The sequence below is a fragment of the Manis pentadactyla genome, chromosome 3 (assembly GCF_030020395.1).
Source record: "Manis pentadactyla isolate mManPen7 chromosome 3, mManPen7.hap1, whole genome shotgun sequence".
Classification (NCBI taxonomy): domain Eukaryota; kingdom Metazoa; phylum Chordata; class Mammalia; order Pholidota; family Manidae; genus Manis; species Manis pentadactyla.
Window position 1 is genome coordinate 113,151,355 of NC_080021.1, and position 22,971 is coordinate 113,174,325.

General features: G+C 37.2%; 1 protein-coding gene and 1 long non-coding RNA gene across 2 annotated transcripts in view; both read right to left on the reverse strand.

Moving 5' to 3' along the window:
* Positions 1-643: 643 nt before the first annotated feature.
* On the reverse strand, positions 644-5,656 carry LOC130683167 (uncharacterized). The gene is made up of 4 exons (XR_008996780.1): positions 5,561-5,656; positions 3,173-3,299; positions 2,982-3,087; positions 644-1,109 (listed from the first exon to the last, which is right to left on the reverse strand). It is a non-coding gene; the product is annotated as an uncharacterized LOC130683167 (long non-coding RNA).
* Positions 5,657-8,891: 3,235 nt separating this feature from the next.
* The window catches only part of LOC130683089 (ankyrin repeat domain-containing protein 7-like), a 38,891-nt gene continuing 24,811 nt past the window's right edge, over positions 8,892-22,971 (reverse strand). Inside the window, exons 4-6 of the mRNA XM_057499355.1 lie at positions 15,511-15,617; positions 9,061-9,086; positions 8,892-8,967 (exon numbers count right to left, since the gene is read on the reverse strand). Coding sequence (XP_057355338.1) covers positions 8,936-8,967; positions 9,061-9,086; positions 15,511-15,617 — 165 coding nt within the window. The 3' untranslated portion in view covers positions 8,892-8,935. The remainder of the gene's footprint in view (positions 8,968-9,060; positions 9,087-15,510; positions 15,618-22,971) is intronic.

Below are 22,971 nucleotides of genomic sequence, written 5' to 3' on the forward strand. Positions count from 1 at the left end.
TTCTTCATCCCTGTCAGTCTTTCTTTATTTCACATGCATGCCTTTATGTAGAGCAGAAAATGTATAAAGGATAACTTCTTCCAAGGAGCCCTCTAGTGGTAACACCAAAGATTACAATCAGGAAAAGAAAACTTCCAAGCAACGGGTGAGCTAAGTGAGGAAAATGGAAGTTCCTATTGCCAGGATCCTCACCAGAACCTAACTGCTCTGATTTAATTGGCCTGCTGCTAGGCTACTGCTTTCATACCCTAGGCAATAAGCTATTACTGACTGAGTCATTACATAAAGAAACCTGCCCAGAGGCAGAGATGAGGATTACGGACCTGCATACTGTTGGATGCATGAGATTCTAGTGTCCAACTCTTGCTGGGAGAATAAAGCCAGGTAGAAACCCTTTAACCCCAGGAACGTTCCATTGTCATTTCCTGGTCTCACTGAATCCATAGTGAACTTGCCTGGAGCTGAAACCCTCAGGCAAGACAGCTGAGTAGTAGTACTTGGCCCTTTGAGTTTAAGATGTAATCTTCCAAAAAGGGGTAAACTCATTAATATTTCCATTTAGTGGAATTCTTTAGGAAGCAATTTTATAATAATATCACTATCTAAGTTACAAAGCTTCAAAAACACTGAGCTTCAAGACTGGTAGATCAGGTTAACTACAAAAATATTAAAAGGGAAAAATAAAGTCATTTAAAACAAAGGGAGAAGAGATACAAACTGTGTTGGACAAACATTTTAAAGGTAAGTTCATTTACAGACATCATTTTCCAGAATATGCTATCCATTTAGCTTTCACTTCCTACTAATCTTATAAACTTGGCTCAACAGAAATAATGCTTCAGAGGCAAACTAAAATGAGCTTAATTTATTTTCTCTGATTCTGTTTTGACATACTTGTTTAGTTGATTTGCCAATGACGCGATAATCTTCCATTCTTCTAGGTAGAATTGTTTATATTTCTCCAATTCAGTTTTAATACAGTCCCCTTGAGAAATTTTTTTGGAGAGTTGAGATGCTAGATCTTTAATTCTGAGTTCCATTTGCCTTCCACATGAAGCATCATCATGCTCTCTCAAATGCTCTAACTTCTCTTGTGGTGCTGGTTCTACCTAAAGCAAGTTAAAATAATACATTTTTAAATAACCATAATGTGAATAATTATAGCATATTTTTTCTTTAGTTTTGAGCTAATGATTCAGAGAGCAATTTAAATGTGAAAAAAAGACCTGAAGTTTAATATATTTATTAGAACCTCAATTGAATTAAATCTCATTATAAAAATAAATTTGAATCATTTTTATTTTAGTACTCATATAATATGACAATTCAAAGAATAACAATCTGTTTAAGATATTCTAAAGTAAACAATATTATCCAAGAGTATGGTACAGTTTTTAAATGACAAGTTTTCTTTTCCTCTTATTAGTTTTATATGAACCATTCTTAAAAATAAAATGATTATCTAGTGAGAATCATTCTTAAAGATCAATTTTGTAATAATAATGATAGAAACTGAAATATTTAAAGGGATAAACACATGCTACCATCCTTCCAGAAATCTATAAAACCAACTGCTTTAAGTAGAGGAAACAGAGACAATGTATATGTCCAAAATGTATCTGCAGGGAGATGAATTGTTCTGCACAGACTAGATGATAAATGCCGATAAGGGTAAAGGCCAATGAGAACAGTTAGAGCTTCAGGAGAACAGAGGTGTGAGCAGGTTTGAGTAATTCAGGATTAGGCAAGAGGATCAGAAACTGAGAAACAGAAAAGGCACATGAGAAAAGGTCAAGAGACAGTGAGATCAGCCCAGTTAACTCAGGATAAAATCAAGTGGCAGGGAAAGAAAAACCTATGTCCACCCAGTAACTTGCAAATGAATGCTCATAGCATCATTATTAACAGTCAACAAGTAGACACAACCCAAAGGTCCACCAATTTACCAATAAGTGGTTACACCAAACCATGGAGTATTGTTGACAAAAGAAATGAAGTACTGATATGTGCTGTAACATGATGAACCCTGAACACTTTATGTTAAGTGAAAGAGCTAGTCACAAAGGACCACAAATTGTGGTTCCACTTGTATGACATATCCAGAGTAGGCAAACCTTGGAGATAGAATGTAGACTGGTGGCTTGCCTGGAACTGGGGAAGATGGGAGGTGGGGGTGGTGGCTAAGGGATGGGGGTTTCCTCTTGGGGTGATGAAAATGTTCTACTTGATTTCAGGGACAGTTACATAAATCTGTGAATTTACTCAGAGATACTGAGTTGGACATTTTAAATGGGTGAATTTTATGGTGTATGAATTATATCTCAAAAAGACTTAAAAAAGCCCAATGGCTGGATGCAGATAATTTTCTTAATTCTCTATTTTGGGGTACATACTGTACATAATCTGAATCTACATTTTTACAGGGTATCTAAAGGGGAAAGGAAATGATGGAAGTATTTAATTTCAACTGGTTTATATAATGACCTTTTGTACAGATTATCCTGAAATCTGTGAAATAAATGTACACAGATTCTATATCCATTCACATGGTGAAGATGAGAAAAATGACAATTTTCTGAAACATTCCATTAAACATTATCCTCGGATTTTATCTGGCTTCCGTCATCATGGCAAAAGAGAGATTTATTAAAAAAACAATGTTTGGTTACTAAAAAGACAAAGTCTCAACTGATGTGAGGAATGATGCATAATTTTCAGCTTTTCTGAGGGTAAATGTAAGAAAAAATGTGTAATATAAATAGCAGGACTAAAGTCAGAGTTTAAAAAGTACATTGTAAAGACAGTAAAATTATAATAAATTTATTATAATGAAAATATAAAAGAAAGCTATCCACAGAAATTAGTATTCTAAAACATTGTGTATTATTTAATCAGCTCTAGATTAAATGTTAATATGTTAAATTTCATACATATTTGACTTATGAATTTATTTCATTTCTTCCTTAAGTACCATGTCTTACCTTTTACATTAGTACAGCAATATGAGGTAACCTCTAGCAAAGCCTCTAAATTAGGTTGTTGTATTATGGTGTCATCCCGTTGTTGCTGGAGTTGTCTTACTATTACCTAATAAGATATTGGAGATATTTCTGTTACTGCTTTTGTAAGTCACATTATTAAACTATGTTAATAATACACCACTCTAACATACATGTTTTGAAAAATATCACTGCATTCATCAATTCACGTTTTCCTCATGCATACACATTCCTGTTTATTGAATTTGGTGTGATCCTCCTGTCATTTTGATGTTTGGATCCAAATTTTTTTTTCATACACTGTCAAAAGAAAAAAATTGAACACAAGTATCAAAACAAACAAGATAAACTGAAGAAATACATCGGAAAGCAGGAGTACTCAGAAGAGAGATTATCCCAACTACAATGTGAAAATGAGTTGCTGTTCAATATTCTGTACATAAGACAATGAATTCAGCCCCACTATCCGCTCCCCCTAAGAATTTGCAGAGCTTTCCCACCTAGTGAAGTCTCAAAACAAAACAAAACAAAACAAAAGGCATGTGAATCGGACTTGGGGTGGTAAATTCTACATTGTGAAAAGGTTTCTTTTTTTCCTAGTAACTTAAATTGACTTCAGAGTTCCTCACATATTGAATCCTCTGCTCAAGTCCTTCAACAGATCCCCATCTGAGAATAAATGTGAAGTCATGCCAATGGGACTCAGGCCCCAGGTAACCGGGCCTCTACCTGCCTCCCTGACCTTGGCTCCTATAATGCACTCCATTCCTGCTATACACAAATCCTGCCACTGTGGATTAGTCTGAAAACAAGCTCCAATCACAGCCAGAGTTCTCTTTGTACTGGACACACTTATGTCTAGTAAGTTTGTTATGTACAGACCTAGGTCTTATAATCTCTCCTTAACTACATTTCTCCTTGAAATGATAATTGTGAGCAAACTATTTGTAAAAATGTTTGAAGAAAACTATAAATAGCACTGGGAAGATTAAATCAAGTGTTGTTTTGCTATACCTCAGCACATTTGTCCCAAATTAAGATGTATTAGAAAGTAGATGCCTTTAAACAGTTAGACATCATAAGAACACATGATTTGACACTAAAATGTTTCTAAATTTAATTCAAATTGACATGAATCAAAATAAAATTATACCAACTAAAAATGTATAAAAGCTACTGAAGGAAAAGGACTGTGACATATACAGCATTTGCCCTTCATCTCATCTGGGAAATCTGGAATAACTTTCAAGGTGATCCACTTAATTGAATCTAGAGGTTCATTTTATGAGCATTTCCACTTATCTGCTTCATCATGGTATTAAAATGTGATGACACAAAAATTAAAATTATTTTAGCAGTGTAAGACTAAATTATTACTATCAGTAAAAATTTATAACTTAACCTCTTAAAATTTCATAGTCAACACAAATGTCTTTCTTCAAAATAAGCACCTGCCAGGTCTAATTTTTTTGCTGCATACAAAGTATGCTTTTGAGCTGATTTATTGTCTATATTATTTTTATATCCACTAGACTCAACATTTTTCCATAATCAAATATTACTTTGAATTTTCTTTCAGGAATCTTGAAAAATGCTTATTTTCCTAGATACTTATTCTTGTTCTCTTTCCTTATTTTCACCTTGATTCATTCTTTATTTGAGATGACTACAATCATTGAGTAATTCTTTATTTTTTCCTATTAGCATAAAACATTTTTTGTATTCAGTTTGAAGTTCTTCTACAGATTTCTCGAACAGGTTTAGGATGTTACATAGTATCTTTTTATTATCTTCAGCTTTGTTCTGAGAATCATCCAGTTGCTGTCAGAGCAACTCATTTTCACGTTGTAGTTGGGATAATCTCTCTTCTGAGTACTCCTGCTTTCCGATGTATTTCTTCAGTTTATCTTGTTTGTTTTGATACTTGTGTTCAATTTTCTTCTTTTGACAGTGTATGAAAAAAAATTTGGATCCAAACATCAAACTTTACAGGCATAAATTACCAACAGTTCAAAAATTTAACTGCAGACAGTAAGTCCAAAAAAGTAAAAAAAAGCTGAGAATTTTCAAGAATCTCAGAATTAGAAAGGCCTTTCTCCAAATTACAACAAAGAAGGCACAAATTAAAAGAATAATAAAGCAAACTACACTTAAAAATTGACTTTACGGTCTGAAATCTAACCTATTCAGTTACCCTGGAGTAAGCCTTAGATCAGCATATATTTGGGCATATTAAAATGCCTACAGTTCTTTTTCCTAAGAATTACCAAACTTCTGCTTTAGCTCATTTGTGATGAGTTTTAAATTATTTTTGGACTCTAATTTGCCTACTTTGATCCACATTTCCTCACAGTTTAGCGTATGAGGAAGATCTGAATATAGAGATATATTCTATTACATTCCTCACTCATTTCTGCAAGTAGTAAAATTTTACAGACTTCTTACTGAGTGATGATCTATTGACTCTGAAAGGCAAGTTCAAAAGGTAATTTCATTTGAACTATGTTACAATATTAAAGCATAGCAAAAAAACAAGAAATTAAATAAAAAATTTTACATACCTGCAGGTGGTTATATTCACTTTCATCAGGACTTTCTTCTTCCACTGATGTAATTTCTAAGTCCTGTTCTGCTGACAAACGGATATATTTGGTAAAAATGAACCACATAGAATGGGTCAATAAAAGCCATAATCTTAAATTTAAACAGAAAATAACATTTTATCAATTGAGAGTTCAAATTAAGCTTCATCTTTAGCTGAATATTTAGTTATTTAGGAAATACTTCTAAACTGTCTACAACTTCAACAAATATTTGAGAAATACTAGAAATTGCCAGGATAAAAGCATATAAACTTCTCAAAGACTCATTAAAAAATCAATTCATACAATATCAGTAAACAAAATCAGAAACAAAACAAACTTTTAAAATACAGTAGAAACATATAAAGCCACAACATACTCTATTTTCTACCTCAGAATTGTACCATTTTAGCAACATGCTAAGCTTCAGCTACATTAGTAAGGAACCAAAATTATTATGTTTTATGCCCTTATTAGAGCATACCCTCCCTTTTATGCAAAACGTTTGACTCTACTATTTGAAAAACTCCTTTTCATCTCTTAGGATTCAGACTGCTATGTAGATGACATGATATTCTACATAAAAATTCTTCAATGAACTAGAGCAAATAGTTCTAATATGGAGCCACAAAAGAACCCCAATAGCTAAAGCAATCCTGAGAAGGAAGAATAAAACTGGGGAGACTACACTCCCCGACTTCAAGCTCTACTACAAAGCCACAGTAATCAAGACAATTTGGTACTGGCACAAGAACAGACCAACAGGTCAATGGAACAGAACTGAGAGCCCAGACATAAACCCAAGCATATATGGTCAATTAATATACAATAAAGGAGCCATGGATATAAAGTGGGGAAATGACAGCCTCTTCCACAACTGACATTGGCAAAAATGGATATCTACATAAGAGAATGGAACTGGATTATTGTCTAACCCCATATACAAAAGTAAATTCTAAATGGACCAAAGATCTGAATGTAAGTCATAAAACCATAAAACTCTTAGAAAAAATAGGCAGAACTCTCTGGAATATAAACATGAGCAACTTTTTCCTGAACACATCTACTTGGGCAAGCGAAACAAAAGCAAAAATGAACAAATGGGACTACATCAAACTAAAAACCTTCTGTACAGCAAAGGACACCATCAGTAGAACAAAAAAGGCATCCTAAGGTATGTGAGAATATATTTGTAAATGATATATCCAACAAGGAGTTAACATCCAAAACATATAAAGAACCCACACACCTCAACACCCAAAAAGCAATTAACCCTGTTAACAAATGTACAGAGGATCAGAACAGACACTTCTCCAAAGAAGAAATTCAGATGGCCAACAGGCACATGAAAAGACACAAATTAAAACCACAATGAGATATCACCTCACACCACTTAGGACGGCCAACATTGAAAAGACTATGAACAACAAATGCTGGCAAGGATAGGGAGAAAGGGGAAACCCCCCTACACTGCTGGTGGGAATGTAAATTAGTTCAACCATTGTGGAAAGCAGTATGGAGGTTCCTCAAAAAACTAAAAATCAAAATACCATTTGACCCAGGAATCCCACTCCTAGGAATTTACCCAAAGAAAAGTTCTCAGATTCAAAAAGACATATGCACCCCTATATTTATTGCAGCACTATTTACAATAGTCAAGATACAGAAGCAACCTAAGTGTCCATCAGTAGATGAATAGATAAAGAAGATTGGTACATATACACAATGGAATACTATTCAGCCACAAGAAGATAAATCCAACCATATGCAACAACATGGATAGAGCTAGAGGGCATTATGCTCAGTGAAATAAGCCAGGTGGAGAAAGACAAGTACCAAATGATTTCCCTCATTTGTGGAGTATAACAACGAAGTAAAACTGAAGAAACAAAACAGTAGCAGACTCATAGACTCCAAGAAAGGACTAGTGGTTACCAAACAGGAGGAGTGGGAGAGGTGGGTGGGGAGGGAGGGAGAGGGGGATTGAGGGCTATTATGATTAGTAGACATGATGTGTGGAGGGTCATGGGGAAGACAGTGTAGCACAGAGAAGACTAGTGACTCTGTGGCATCTCACTACACTGATGGACAGTGACTTCAATGGGGTATGAGGGGAACTTGATAATATAGGTGAATGTAGTAACCACAATATTTTTCACGTGAAACCTTCAGAAGAGTGTATATCAATAATACTTAATAAAAAAGAGGGAGGGAGGACCCAGACGGCTATGTAAAGTTCTCCCTTACTATGGCTATCGTTCCCAAGATAAATACGTATCTCTTTCTTTGGGACTACCTTAGTGCTTTATAGATTTTTCTTGTATATCTTTACCATACGAGCTGTAAATTACTTATCTACGTCTCTATCCCCTTTGCTCCGAGACTATAGGGGACAATCTCTTAATCATCTTTCTATAGTCCTTATTTACTTAATAGTTATTTATTGAGTACCACTAAGTACTTTAAAGAAGGTTTAAAGAAGACCATGGATAAAAGGAATCAGGAATGGGGTCATAGAGACAATGCCTGTGCTGACTTAAACAGACTTAAAGCTGCCTGTGTACAGTGTAATGTTCCAGAGATATGGTATGTGATAACATCAGAGCTCTAATGACTAATGCGATGCATGATCATGTACATTTGTATTTGAAAATTTTCAGCTTTAACTTCTAATGTGACTACCAATAGATACAACCCATTTAACCAAAAGTTCTTTGGGATTCTCAGTAATTTGTAATGATACAGAGGAATCCTAAAACCAAAACATTTCAAAATCACTGTTTTAAAAGTCTACGAAATATTCATTAGGGTATAATTAGTTACTTTGCCCATTTTTAGTAATCAAAGACTTCACACACACACAGTCTGCTAATCAGAACATCTGGTTGGCTTAAGATCATCAGTGTTAAGATGAGATAAAGTTAAAACACAATTGACATGTAAGCAAGTGAAGTTTTACTCTAGGTACATGAAGGTTAGTATTCAAATAAGCATTTTAAAACACTGCAAAAATCTCAGAGCCTAAGAATTAAACTCTGGGAATTCCCTAAGAAATACAGGGATTTCAAACTGGGAACATCAGGGTATCAAAACATAAAAATAGAAACTTCTGAGTTAAAGCTTTTATTTTTAAAATCTCCTTTTCAAATGTTTATAAGCCTTTTTTTCAAACATGGACACCAACAATAACTTCTGCTTTATTTATGTAAAGCCCTTCAATTAAACTTAAAAAAAAAAAAAGAACAAATAAGAACACTGTATTTCAAATATTTTAGTGTACTGCTTTTCAGAGTTAGACATGTATTGGAAAATTTACCTGCTCTGGATGTTTGTACTGCTTTCTCCTGTACTGTTCTATGACCAAGAGACTCTCCTTCCATGGCAGGCTGAATGGGTTTTGAAACAAGGTGAATAATAAATAACTTAGATTTCATACAATCTGTGGTTAATAAATCAAGATAAAAATATGTAAGTTTTACCTCCAGGTGATATTTTCCAAGAGAATCTAAAAAAGCAAAAGGGGTATGTAATCAGTGACACATTAACAATAAAGCCAACTGTATACCCATGCAGATATAGTGCTAAGCTGAATCCCCATGCTTGGCTTTGAAAATTATTACATTAGGTTTTGCTGCTTTGTTATTTTGAGTGGTTAGGACAGCAACAAGACAGAAATATGAATACACTATAAATGCTGAAGAACATAGGACTATATAGGTTTAATAAAACATGCAGTTTAAGATTTCAAAAATTTGTGTTTCAGATGACTACAACACAGAAAAATACACGTATGTGAATGTGAACATGCTGAGTGATGGGAAGAAAAATGATTGTCAGTCAGAGGAACAAATCATGACCCTGAGGGGATACATGTGAAAGCTGATGGTAGAATGTACTGACGTCTCTTTAATGCAATACAGCAGAATCATTCATACCCTTACACTACAAGCATTTGTCAAATTCTTCTATTTGTCCTATAATTCAGGAAGTACACAGTTGCGATGGCAGTTCAGGGGAATGCCTTTCTCATCAGAAACAGTGTTATGAATTGATCACATTGGATATACAGGTTGTAGAATAATAGTTTAAAAAATACTCTTTTTCTTCATACCCATGTGGCCTACTGATATACCTACATTTCTTGCATCCTCTAGTTTAGCCATCTTTCAATTTCTTGATCCACTCATGCAAGAAGGTATATGTAAAATGTATAATGAGCTTTAAATACTGAAATATGGCTACTGAATAGGAAATTTAATTGCCACTGCATTCATTATTAGATATCAAAAATCTCTTATATTTCAAAATCAGTGTGACATTTGCTGAAAATCACAATTTTAGCATTTAAGGAATGAACTCTCATTTCTCAAGTTGAAAATTAGTTTTGCTTGGTGTACCATGCTAGCTCTCAAAGAATTTTTGTGAAGCAACTATCTTACCAAAAAAATTATCTTAAAAAATAACAGCCAGTGCTTGCCTATTCAAATTGACTGCATTTAAATAATGAAACCAATGCAATATCCATCTTTGATGCCTGGTAGTTATGAAAAGGAGAAACGAGTGGCTGTAGTTTACCCTGATTTGAGCGCTCCCTCCTGCTCCCAGTAATCTCAGGAGCAGCAATCATCTAATCTCTGGTTCCAGCGCAAACATACTGAGGCCGTCTAAAGTGGTTTCTCTCAAGTTCCCTCAACTCCAAAATTTCCTAGCCAACACCTTTCTTTCCTCCCTCCTTCCTTTCACCATCCCCCTTCCTCTTCAGAAGCCACCTCTAGATCTACGGTCTTGATTCTTCCTCTTTGACATTCTTTTGCTCCTTCTTTCCTCTTCATTTAGCCATAGTGTGTGAATCTACGACTCGTATGTCTTTCTCTCTTTGATGCCCCTGGCTATAAACATGCTCAGAAATCAAAGCAAAATAATGCTTTTCCTTGATCCTGTTATATCTTGAACTAATCAATGGCTCCCAGACCTCTCTACGGGGAATTCTACACCCTAGTTGGGACTGGGCACATGGATCTGACGACCAGCAACATTGGCATCACCTGACAGCTTGTTAGAAAAGAAGAATCCCAGACTGCTGCTCAGAAAGTGCATTTTTAACAAGGTCCCAGGTGACTCATTAAAATTTGAGAAACTGATCTCTTTTCAGTCTGCTTCCCCATTCCTTCATTTACCTTAACTTATTAACCTTCTGGAATCTAGGGAGCATCAAGTCCCTCACTGTCACATCTCCAAAAGTCATAAGCTTTCTAGTGGACTTTTCATCATAAAAACATATTTATACGTTCCTTGCTCTCATCTTTCTTCCAGTTCTCTCACTTTGACCCACATGATGCTCTCTTTTGAGGCTGCAACATTTTATATGACATTCAAGTACATACACTTATACCTGACCACAAAGGTCTTTCATCATCAAAACTGCCTTATTTTTACTTTATCTATGGTAGGACCACCAAGAGTAACTATCTCAACTCTTACCTGGAGAAGAGTTTTGATAATTTTGAGAAGAATTAATTCCCTTGTCCAGTTTGTATGTATCAATTAGCTAGCAAATGCTATGTGTAAAAAAAGGTTATAAATAATATTACTACTTTAATATTGATATGAAAATCATTTACCAAATTATTAAGTTCTTAAGAGTATTTTGGGTAACAGAGCTAATATCAGAACCTTAATTAGCCCATATACTCCAAATGTGTAAGTTTTACAAACTTTTTATTAAGAAAATAATTAAAGACAAACAGTGAGATAGTAAGGTGGACCAGTCATGAACTGAAGGCATTGTAGCTCAATAAATGAATCAAGAGTTAGCTTGCCATAGTGATGTGTCTTGAACTCAGAAGGCCTAGCTCTATAACCAGTAGCTATTTGTTATTGGATAAGCTGCTTCTCTTCAAGTAAAAGTCTTGCTCTAGAAAGTAGGGATCTTGCCGCCTCATTTTACAAGGTTGGTGGGAGGGTTTAATGAGCTACTATGCCCCCAAAATGCTCAGAGAAACACTCGAGCAATGGAATGATTTTTTCTTCAACTTGAAACTATTTTGGAATACCAAATAAAACCCAGGTGTGTTTTCACATCTTATAACAAATTAGCTGCCATGTTCAGAAAATACTATTTTTGGTTATTAGCTGTTCTTTCTTTGTGGGAATTTAGGGCATCTCAGTTATTATAAAGTTACTTATAAAGATATTACCTCATTAAATTGGATGACAGCATTCTTCCCTATCATTGTAGCTAATCACACCCAGGGTAGAAAACTACTAGTAGTCAAAACCTGACTTCGACTGCTACTCTTCCTTCTCCATCTACTCAAACTCTGAAACAGCAGACCTTTATTTGAATGATGCTGCATCTCCATGTCATCTCCACTTGTCTTGGAAGACTGACATCTACTCTTCTATATGTGGATTCTGATGAGACATGGATGGGGCTTAGCTCTCCTAATGCCATGTAACCTACTTGAGATTCAGCAATTCCTGTTGAATGGCTGGCTTTCTTGTGAGGCTGAATCTGAAAGTATTTTGAAACCTGAAATCCACTCAAGTTATTTGGGAGATTTCCATTATCGTGGAAAACAGACCATTTAAGGGGCCAACCTTAATTATGGCATCTCAAGCAAACTGATGCCCACTATTCAGGGCAGGGTGATAAGGGGTGTTCCATGACCTAAGAAAGCTGCTCCACAGGATCTTAGGCACCCTGTGGGTACAGAACATCCTAGAAGAAAGGCAAGTCTAATCTCTTCCTGTAGCGTTATTTGAACCTCTCTGCTCATAATCTGCAGCTAATGGTCCCAACCAGTATCTGCAAACAAGGCAGACAGACAATATCCTTCACAGACTCATTGTGAAGGTCTCAGCTACGATGTAGGCCTTCCATAAGGCTTTTGAGGGAGGGTGTGCGGAAAAACGTGTGGCTGAAGCTAGCAGGCCCAGCTGCCAGAACAGGGCGCTCGTGCTCTGGAAGAGTGGCTGAGCATACAGGCATACATATGTGAACTGAGAAAAGGGATAGCTTTTCTACTCTAAGTGTGGATCACCATGAAGACAGTAATCTAGAATGGCAAGGGCATCCTGGGAGCAAAGGTCAATCCGGACTGTCTGGAGGGCCACTTCAGCACCAATGCTGCAACAGTACAAGCAGTGGAAACAATAGAATGTAGAATGTCCCTTTTTCCCCCTCCAAGTGACTTACGAAAGAGCACTGTCTCTTTGGTCTTAGGGAAACCCTTAGGTTCTTGAAAATTCAAGGGGGAGAGTATAGGTGATAGTCCCCAGGGAAAAAGCCCAGGACTTTCTGCTATCCTAAACATGTCCAGGTAATATTAGAAAAATCAGAAGTGTGACATTATTCATGCCCTGTGCCTAGTGGTTATACCTGGAATTAATAGATAATATTATGTCTTAAAAGTCCTGTGATATCATTAAGCATCAGAGAAATGCAAATTAAAACCACAATGAGATACCACCTCACACAAGTTAGGATGGCCAACATCCAAAAGACACAACAACAAATGCTGGCAAGGATGTGGAGAAAGAGGAACCCTCCTACACTGCTGGTGGGAATACAATTTAGTCCAAACATTGTGGAAAGCAGTATGGAGGTTCCTCAAAAAACTAAAAATAGAAATACCATTTGACCCAGGAATTCCACTCCTAGGAATTTACCCTAAGAATGCAGGATCCAAAATTCAAAAAGACATATGCACCCCCGCTATGTTTATCACAGCACTATTGACAATAGCCAAGATATGGAAGCAACCTAAGTGTCCATCAGTAGATGAATGAATAAATAAGATGTGGTACATATACACAATGGAATATTATTCAGCCATAAGAAGAAAACAAATCCTACCGTTTGCAACAACATGGATGGAGCTAGAGGGTATTATGCTCAGTGAAATAAGCCAGGTAGGGAAAGACAAGTACCAAATGATTTCACTGCAAAAACTGAAGGAACAAATCAGCAGCAGACTCACAGAACCCAAGAATGGACTAACAGTTACCAAAGGGAAAGGTACTGGGGAGGGTTGGGGGAAGGGAAGGACAAGGGGCAGGAGCATTATGATTAGTGTACGTAATGTGGTGGGGAGGGGCACAGGGAAGGCAGTATAGCACAGAGAAGACAAATAGTGATTCTATAGCTTCTTACTATGCTGACGGACAGTGACTGTAATGGGGGTATGTGGTGGGGACCTGATATTGGGGGGAATCTAGTAACCACAATATTGCCCATGTATATGAATTAAACCATAATAAAAAACTTTTGTATATTAATGATACCATGAAAAAAAAAAGTCCTGTGATAAAGAACTGGGCACCACTCCTACTACTAGTCTAGCTTTTTGCTGGGTTTCTGGCTAATGACATGGACTAACTCACTGCCATTCCAAAACTGCCTGAACCAAACTATGAAATCTCACCTGTTACATAGTGAGTAACAGTTAAATTATTTTAAACCTCAGCTGAGTGGTAGCTAGCATTTTAATGCAAATACTTACATATCACAATCTCTAAGATGAGCATGTGTTTCTACAGTCCATCCAAAGATATCTTGAGCAAAGACATCAATATCTTTGCTGATATTGCTGCAGAAGCAGCCTGGCTATATCTGATGCTCCCCTTACTGCAGCAAGCATGAGTGCTGTTCTAAAATAGCAGAGAAATAACTTCACCCTTAGGAAACTTAATTAAGTAACTTAATTAAGTTACTTAAATAGCTAACTTGATACACTTTTGAAATAAATCTTGCCTGTGCAGAACTGACCACTCACATGTTCAAGGGTTCATCTTTATAAATTACCTCCAAGACTAAATGGAACAAACAAAAAGAAAGCCTTTTGTCCCACTTGGCTGTTAGGTAGTAGAAGTTGCTTCTTTAAAATACTCTGGTGGACAAGAAACTATGGTGAGGTCACTTATCTGAGGTAGGTGAAGATTTAAATGAAGATTTTCTCATTTCTTCCTTAGTCTGATATATTATTCTTCAAAAAGACAGAGGCAGGATACGTTAAAGCTATTTGCAGGCTTGTAACAATAATATTAGTAATGGTAATATTCATAATTGCTGTTAAGATGCTAAGTATGTGCTAGGCACTAAATTAAATGCTATATCTATAATCTTACTTATACACAACCACCCTTGGAGGATATATTGTCATCCTCTTTTTCATATCAAGAAACATACTCGTGCTGATAAGTAATGTTCCCAAGGTCACACACCTAGCAAGCAGGAAAGCTAGGCATTACACCCAGTCTTGTGAGAATCTAAAGCCCACCTCTTTTCTCTTTATCACCCACCTATGACTTGTCTTCAATAAATGGAAAGTTTGTTGAATTAAAGCTATCTTTCTTCCTTCTACCAAACCAATGAAAAATAAAAACATCAAAACATACTAGAAATTAAAAAGGATAAAAACTGATGAGCCCACAGTGTCTGTTCCTAGTCATTAACAGCCACAGGTATAACCTAATAACATCAGTATCCTTTAAAGAAAGAAACTTAAAGCAAAGACACATCCAAAAGACAAAAATCACTTCTTCTTTATGCTTAACAAGCATCTTTTAGGGAAAAAATATATGTAAAGTAGAAGTCAAAAAATACTATAAAGGGGTTAAGAAGTTCAAAATTGTGTCTTTAAAGCAAAGAGTCTGTACTTTATAAAACCAATATGAAACCCACCCTTTAGCTAATCTAAAAATCATATGAGCAAAAAAATCAGATTGCAAACGTCATCAGCCAATATTCTAAAAGAACCCTGCTGTATAGACTGCTGCCTAGTCAGAATCATGGCTTTTCTATGAACTAATGGTGTGTTGATATTTTTCACTACATAATTATCAATTAATCCTCCTCTTAATTTAATCTTCTGATGTGTTTGTCACGATGCTAGAACAATATAAGGTTTAAAAAAACAATACCGTACCTTTTACAACAATCAATAGCATGTACGTTTCTTCCTTCCGTTAGAAAATACTTCACCATCTGATCATTTGTTTCACTTATAGCAAGCAAAAGTGGTGTGAGGCCTTGCTGTAAAAGAGCAAAAATGATTTATGATTTATAAAATTACATATTTCTAAACTGAATTAAAAACTTATGAAAGATTCTCTGCCATTAAACACATAATATAGAGGGAACATAAAAAGTGGCCCCTTTCTTCTCAGCCCTTTGAGTTTTTACCTGCTGCTCTTTCTCTGGAAATGCCCGTCCTCTACACCTCTTCAACAGATTACCTGCAAAGTTACTCTCCAAAACTCACTTCAAACACTGAAGTCTTCCAAGAAGTCTTTGCTTCCATTACAGTACTGACCAATGGTGCCCTGTACTTACCTTACTGCTTCCCATCTAAACCAAGAGTTTCTTGAGAGCAGGGGCTATTTCTTAATCTCTCTATACCTCCAAGCTTTAAAATGTAGTAGGAAGTGCTTTAACTATTTATACTGAGTTAATAACCTAAGTGATTCTCTCTAGGGTAGTGTTTCTTACAGTAATTATTCCAAAGAATATGTACTTTACCAAAAGTTAATGACTCTGCCCTAGTGAAAATATTCTATGATCTATATTTGAGAAATATTTTAAAACTGTACTTTATATGTCTACTACTAAAGAAACCTGTTTAACTTTGCTTACACCGTATCTGCCCAATACTTCTTTGTTGCAAGCATTAACATTTGAGGAATTAGTTTTTAAGGGATACAGTTTTGACAGCTTTCCAGTAAAAACAAAAGTTTTTCCTATGTGTACAAAATTGCTTGATTCTCTTCTATCAATGGTGTCAGGTTCCCAGATGTCAATGTCAGGCACTACTGCTTCAAATGGGTCACTAGGAAATCGGCTCTGAATTAAAAGAGACAGGCTTCAAGTGACGCTTGATTGCTTATTACTAAATGGTCCATGGGTTTTGCCCTATTGTAAGAAGATAGTTTTGTTTTATCTTCGCTGTTAGTAAGCTCGATATGAAATTTTAACCTCAATTGTAATGATAACCCAGGGACCCTGCTTTAAAAAAAAAACAGTTTTTACTCTGGTTTCCATTTTAATTGCTACTTAAAATTATATTCCAGGCAAAATATGAATCAAATAAAAATGGCTTATCAATAAAACTTCTAATACTGATCGATATGGATTATTTGTAGCATAATAGAAGTTACTAAATCACTTGTATTTTTAAGGAACAATGCTGAGGAGAAAGATATAATATTGTCTGCACTATACATAACCTGACTGTAACCACGATCAACCTCATCAGGCTAATAGACATTCCAGTGGGAATAGGATTACCTATAGGTACACGTAAAAAGTTACTTTAAAAACCACTTATAAATTCTAACTTAAAAATTCAGGAGAAGGGGCAGAAGATGGCGGCGTGAGTAGAGCAGCGGAAATCTCCCAAAACAACATATATCTATGAAAATATAACAAAGACAACCCTTCGTAGAATAAAGACCAGAGGACACAGGACAATATCCAGACCACATCCGCACCTGAGAGAACCCAGCGCCTCGCGAAGGGGGTAAGATACAAGCCCCGGCCCCGCGGGAGCCGAGCGCCCCTCCCCCCCAGCTCCCAGAGGGAGAAGAGCAGGCAGAGCGGGAGGGAGACGGAGCCCAGGACTGCCGAACACCCAGCCCCAGCCATCCGGGCCAGAGTGCAGGGCGCTCGATACTAGGAAAACAGGGCAGCAAGAACAGTGAGCAGGCACTGGAGGCTGAGCGACAGAGGACATAAGAAAAGCGCGCGACCATTTTTTTTTTTTTTTGCTTTTTTGCTGTTTTGTTTTGGCGAGCGCTTTTTGTAAGTCTTAAAGGGATTGGAACCCCAATACTAGGGAAACAGGGCAGAAAGACCGGTGAGCAGAGGCCTGAGGCTGGCACCGGAGAATAAAGAAAAACGAGCGACCACCTTTTTTTTTTTTTTTAATTAAAAAATATTTTTTTCTTTTTTTTTTTTTTTTTTTTGGTGGTCGTTTTGTTCTGGCGGGTGCTTTTTGGAAGTCTTAAAGGGACAGGGCGGGTCACTTAATCCAGAGGTAGGGAATCCGGGGATCTCTGGGCTCCCTAACCCCTGGGTTGCAGGGAGCAGGGAGGCCCCTTACGGAGATAAATAGCCTCCCAGCAGCTCCTGCTCCAACGCGACTCCACCATCTTGGGAGTAGCTGCCCGCGCCAGGCCACGCCCACAGCAACAGCGGAGATTAATTCCATAGCAGCCGGGCAGGAAGCAGAAACCCTGTCTGCGCGCAGCTGCGCAGCAGAAGCCACTAGAGGCCGCTGTTCTCCCAGGAGAGGAGGGCCACAAACCAACAAGAAAGGAAGTCCTTCCAGCCGTCACTCGTCCCAGCTCTGCAAACTATTCCTATCACCATCAAAAGGCAAAGCTACAGGCAGACAAAGATCACAGAGACAACACCAGAGAAGGAGACAGACCTAACCAGTCTTCCTGACAAAGAATTCAAAATAAGAATCATAAACATGCTGACAGACATGCAGAGAAATACGCAAGAGAAATGGGATGAAGTCCGGAAAGAGATCACAGATGCCAGAAAGGAGATCGCAGAAATGAAACAAACTCTGGAAGGGTTTATAAGCAGAATGGATAGAATGCAAGAGGCCATTGATGGAATTGAAATCAGAGAACAGGAATGCATAGAAGCTGACAAAGAGAGAGACAAAAGGATCTCCAGGAATGAAACAATATTAAGAGAACTGTGTGACCAATCCAAAAGGAACAATATCCGTATTATAGGGGTCCCAGAAGAAGAAGAGAGAGGAAAAGAGATGGAAAGTATCTTAGAAGAAATAATTGCTGAAAACTTCCCCAAACTGGGGGAGGAAATAATCGAACAGACCACGGAAATACACAGAACCCCCAACAGAAAGGATCCAAGAAGGACAACACCAAGACACATAATAATTAAAATGGCAAAGATCAAGGACAAGGAAAGAGTGTTAAAGGCAGCTAGAGAGAAAAAGGTCACCTATAAAGGGAAACCCATCAGGCTAACATCAGACTTCTCAACAGAAACCCTACAGGCCAGAAGAGAATGGCATGATATATTTAATACAATGAAACAGAAGGGCCTTGAACCAAGGATACTGTATCCAGCACGACTATCATTCAAATATGATGGTGGGATTAAACAATTCCCAGACAAACAAAAGCTGAGGGAATTTGCTTTCCACAAACCACCTCTACAGAACATCTTACAGGGACTGCTCTAGATGGGAGCACTCCTAGAAAGAGCACAGCACAAAACACCCAACATATGAAGAATCGAGGAGGAGGAACAATAAGGGAGAGAAGAAAAGAATCTCCAGACAGTGTATATAACAGCTCAATAAGCGAGCTAAGTTAGGCAGCAAGATACTAAAGAGGCTAACCTTGAACCTTTGGTAACCACGAATTTAAAGCCTGCAATGGCAATAAGTACATATCTTTCAATAGTCACCCTAAATGTTAATGGGTTGAATGCACCAATCAAAAGACACAGAGTAACAGAATGGATAAAAAAGCAAGACCCATCTCTATGCTGCTTACAAGAAACTCACCTCAAACCCAAAGACATGTACAGACTAAAAGTCAAGGGATGGAAAAACATATTTCAAGCAAACAACAGTGAGAAGAAAGCAGGGGTTGCAGTACTAATATCAGACAAAATAGACTTCAAAACAAAGAACGTAACAAGAGATAAAGGACACTACATAATGATAAAGGGCTCAGTCAAACAAGAGGATATAACCATTCTAAATATATATGCACCCAACACAGGAGCACAAGCATATGTGAAACAAATACTAACAGAACTAAAGGGGGATATAGACTGCAATGCATTCATTCTAGGAGACTTCAACACACCACTCACCCCAAAGGATAGATCCACTGGGCAGAAAATAAGTAAGGACACGGAAGCACTGAACAACACAGTAGAGCAGATGGACCTAATAGACATCTATAGAACTCTACAGCCAAAAGCAGCGGGATATACATTCTTCTCAAGTGCACATGGAACATTCTCCAAAACAGACCACATACAAGGCCACAAAAAGAGCCTCAGAAAATTCCAAAAGATTGAAATCCTACCAACCAACTTTTCAGACCACAAAGGCATAAAACTAGAAATAAACTGTACAAAGAAAGCAAAGAGGCTCACAAACACATGGAGGCTTAACAACACGCTCCTAAATAATCAATGGATCAATGACCAAATCAAAATGGAGATCCAGCAATATATGGAAACAAATGACAACAACAACACTAAGCCCCAACTTCTGTGGGACACGGCAAAAGCAGTCTTAAGAGGAAAGTATATAGCAATCCAAGCATATTTAAAAAAGGAAGAACAAGCCCAAATGAATGGTCTAATGTCACAATTATCGAAATTGGAAAAAGAAGAACAGATGAGGCCTAAAGTCAGCAGAAGGAGGGACATAATAAAGATCAGAGAAGAAATAAATAAAATTGAGAAGAATAAAACAATAGCAAAAATCAATGAAACCAAGAGCTGGTTCTTCGAGAAAATAAACAAAATAGATAAGCCTCTAGCCAGACTTATTAAGAAGAAAAGAGAGTCAACACAAATCAACAGTATCAGAAACGAGAAAGGAAAAATCACGACGGACCCCACGGAAATGCAAAGACTTATTGGAGAATACTATGAAAACCTATATGCTAACAAGCTGGGAAATCTAGGAGAAATGGACAACTTCCTAGAAAAATACAACCTTCCAAGATTGACCCATGAAGAAACAGAAAATCTAAACAGACCAATTACCAGCAACGAAATTGAAGCGGTAATCAAAAAACTACCAAAGAACAAAAGCCCCGGGCCAGATGGATTTACCTCGGAATTTTATCAGACATACAGGGAAGACATAATACCCATTCTCCTTAAATTTTACCAAAAAATAGAGGAGGAGGGGATACTCCCAAACTCATTCTATGAAGCTAACATCACCCTAATACCAAAACCAGGCAAAGACCCCACCAAAAAAGAAAACTACAGACCAATATCCCTGATGAACGTAGATGCAAAAATACTCAACAAAATATCAGCAAACCGAATTCAAAAATACATCAAAAGGATCATACACCATGACTAAGTGGGATTCATTCCAGGGATGCAAGGATGGTACAACATTCAAAAGTCCATCAACATCATCCACCACATCAACAAAAAGAGAGACAAAAACCACATGATCATCTCCATAGATGCGGAAAAAGCATTTGACAAAGTTCAACATCCATTCATGTTAAAAACTCTCAGCAAAATGGGAATAGAGGGCAAGTACCTCAACATAATAAAGGCCATCTATGATAAACCCACAGCCAACATTATATTGAACAGCGAGAAGCTGAAAGCATTTCCTCTGAGATCGGGAACTAGACAGCGATGCCCACTCTCCCCACTGTTATTTAACATAATACTGGAGGTCCTAGCCATGGCAATCAGACAAAATAAAGAAATACAAGGAATCCAGATTGGTAAAGAAGGAGTTAAACTGTCACTATTTGCAGATGACATGATACTGTACATAAAAAACCCTAAAGACTCCACCCCAAAACTACTAGAACTGATATCGGAATACAGCAAAGTTGCAGGATACAAAATCAACACACAGAAATCTGTGGCTTTCCTATACACTAACAATGAACCAACAGAAAGAGAAATCAGGAAAACAACTCCATTCACAATTGTATCAAAAAAAATAAAATACCTAGGAATAAACCTAACCAAAGAAGTGAAAGACTTATACTCTGAAAACTACAAGTCACTCTTAAGAGAAATTAAAGGGGACACTACCAGATGGAAACTCATCCCATGCTCGTGGCTAGGAAGAATTAATATCATCAAAATGGCCATCCTGCCCAAAGCAATATACAGATTTGATGCAATCCCTATGAAACTACCAGCAACATTCTTCAATGAACTGGAACAAATAATTCAAAAATTCATATGGAAACACCAAAGACCCCGAATAGCCAAAGCAATCCTGAGAAAGAAGAATAAAGTAGGGGGGATCTCACTCCCCAACTTCAAGCTCTACTATAAAGCCATAGTAATCAAGACAATTTAGTACTGGCACAAGAGCAGAGCCACAGACCAATGGAACAGACTAGAGAATCCAGACATTAACCCAGACATATATGGTCAATTAATATTTGATAAAGGAGCCATGGACATACAATGGCGAAATGACAGTCTCTTCAACAGGTGGTGCTGGCAAAACTGGACAGCTACATGTAGGAGAATGAAACTGGACCATTGTCTAACCCCATATACAAAAGTAAACTCAAAATGGATCAAAGACCTGAATGTAAGCCATGAAACCATTAAACTCTTGGAAAACCTCTTAGACATAAACATGAGTGACCTCTTCTTGAACATATCTCCCCGGGCAAGGAAAACAACAGCAAAAATGAACAAGTGGGACTATATTAAGCTGAAAAGCTTCTGTACAGCAAAAGACACCATCAATAGAACAAAAAGGATCCCTACAGTATGGGAGAATATATTTGAAAATGACACATCCGATAAAGGCTTGACATCCAGAATATATAAAGAGCTCACACACCTCAACAAACAAAAAGCAAATAACCCAATTAAAAAATGGGTAGAGGAACTGAACAGACAGTTCTCCAAAAAAGAAATACAGATGGCCAACAGACACATGAAAAGATGTTCCACATCGCTAATTATCAGAGAAATGCAAATTAAAACTACAATGAGGTATCACCTCACACCAGTAAGGATGACTGCCATCCAAAAGACAAACAACAACAAATGTTGGCGAGGCTGTGGAGAAAGGGGAACCCTCCTACACTGCTGGTGGGAATGTAAGTTAGTTCAACCATTGTGGAAAGCAGTATGGAGGTACATCAAAATGCTCAAAACAGACTTACCATTTGACCCACGAATTCCACTCCTAGGAATTTACCCTAAGAACGCAGCAATCAAGTTTGAGAAAGACAGCTGCACCCCTATGTTTATTGCAGCACTATTTACAATAGCCAAGAATTGGAAGCAACCTAAATGTCCATCGATAGATGAATGGATAAAGAAGATGTGGTACATATACACAATGGAATACTACTCAGCCATAAGAAAAGGGCAAATCCAATCATTTGCAGCAACATGGATGGAGCTGGAGGGTATTATGCTCAGTGAAACAAGCCAAGCGGAGAAAAAGAAATACCAAATGATTTCACTTACCTGTGGAATATAAGGACAAAGGAAAAGCTGAAGGAAGAAAACAGCACCAGAATCACAGAACTCAAGAATGGACTAACAGGTACCAAAGGGATAGGGACTGGGGAGGATGGGTGAGTAGGGAGGGATAAGGCGGGGGGAGAAGTAGGGGGGTATTAAGATTAACACGCATGGGGGG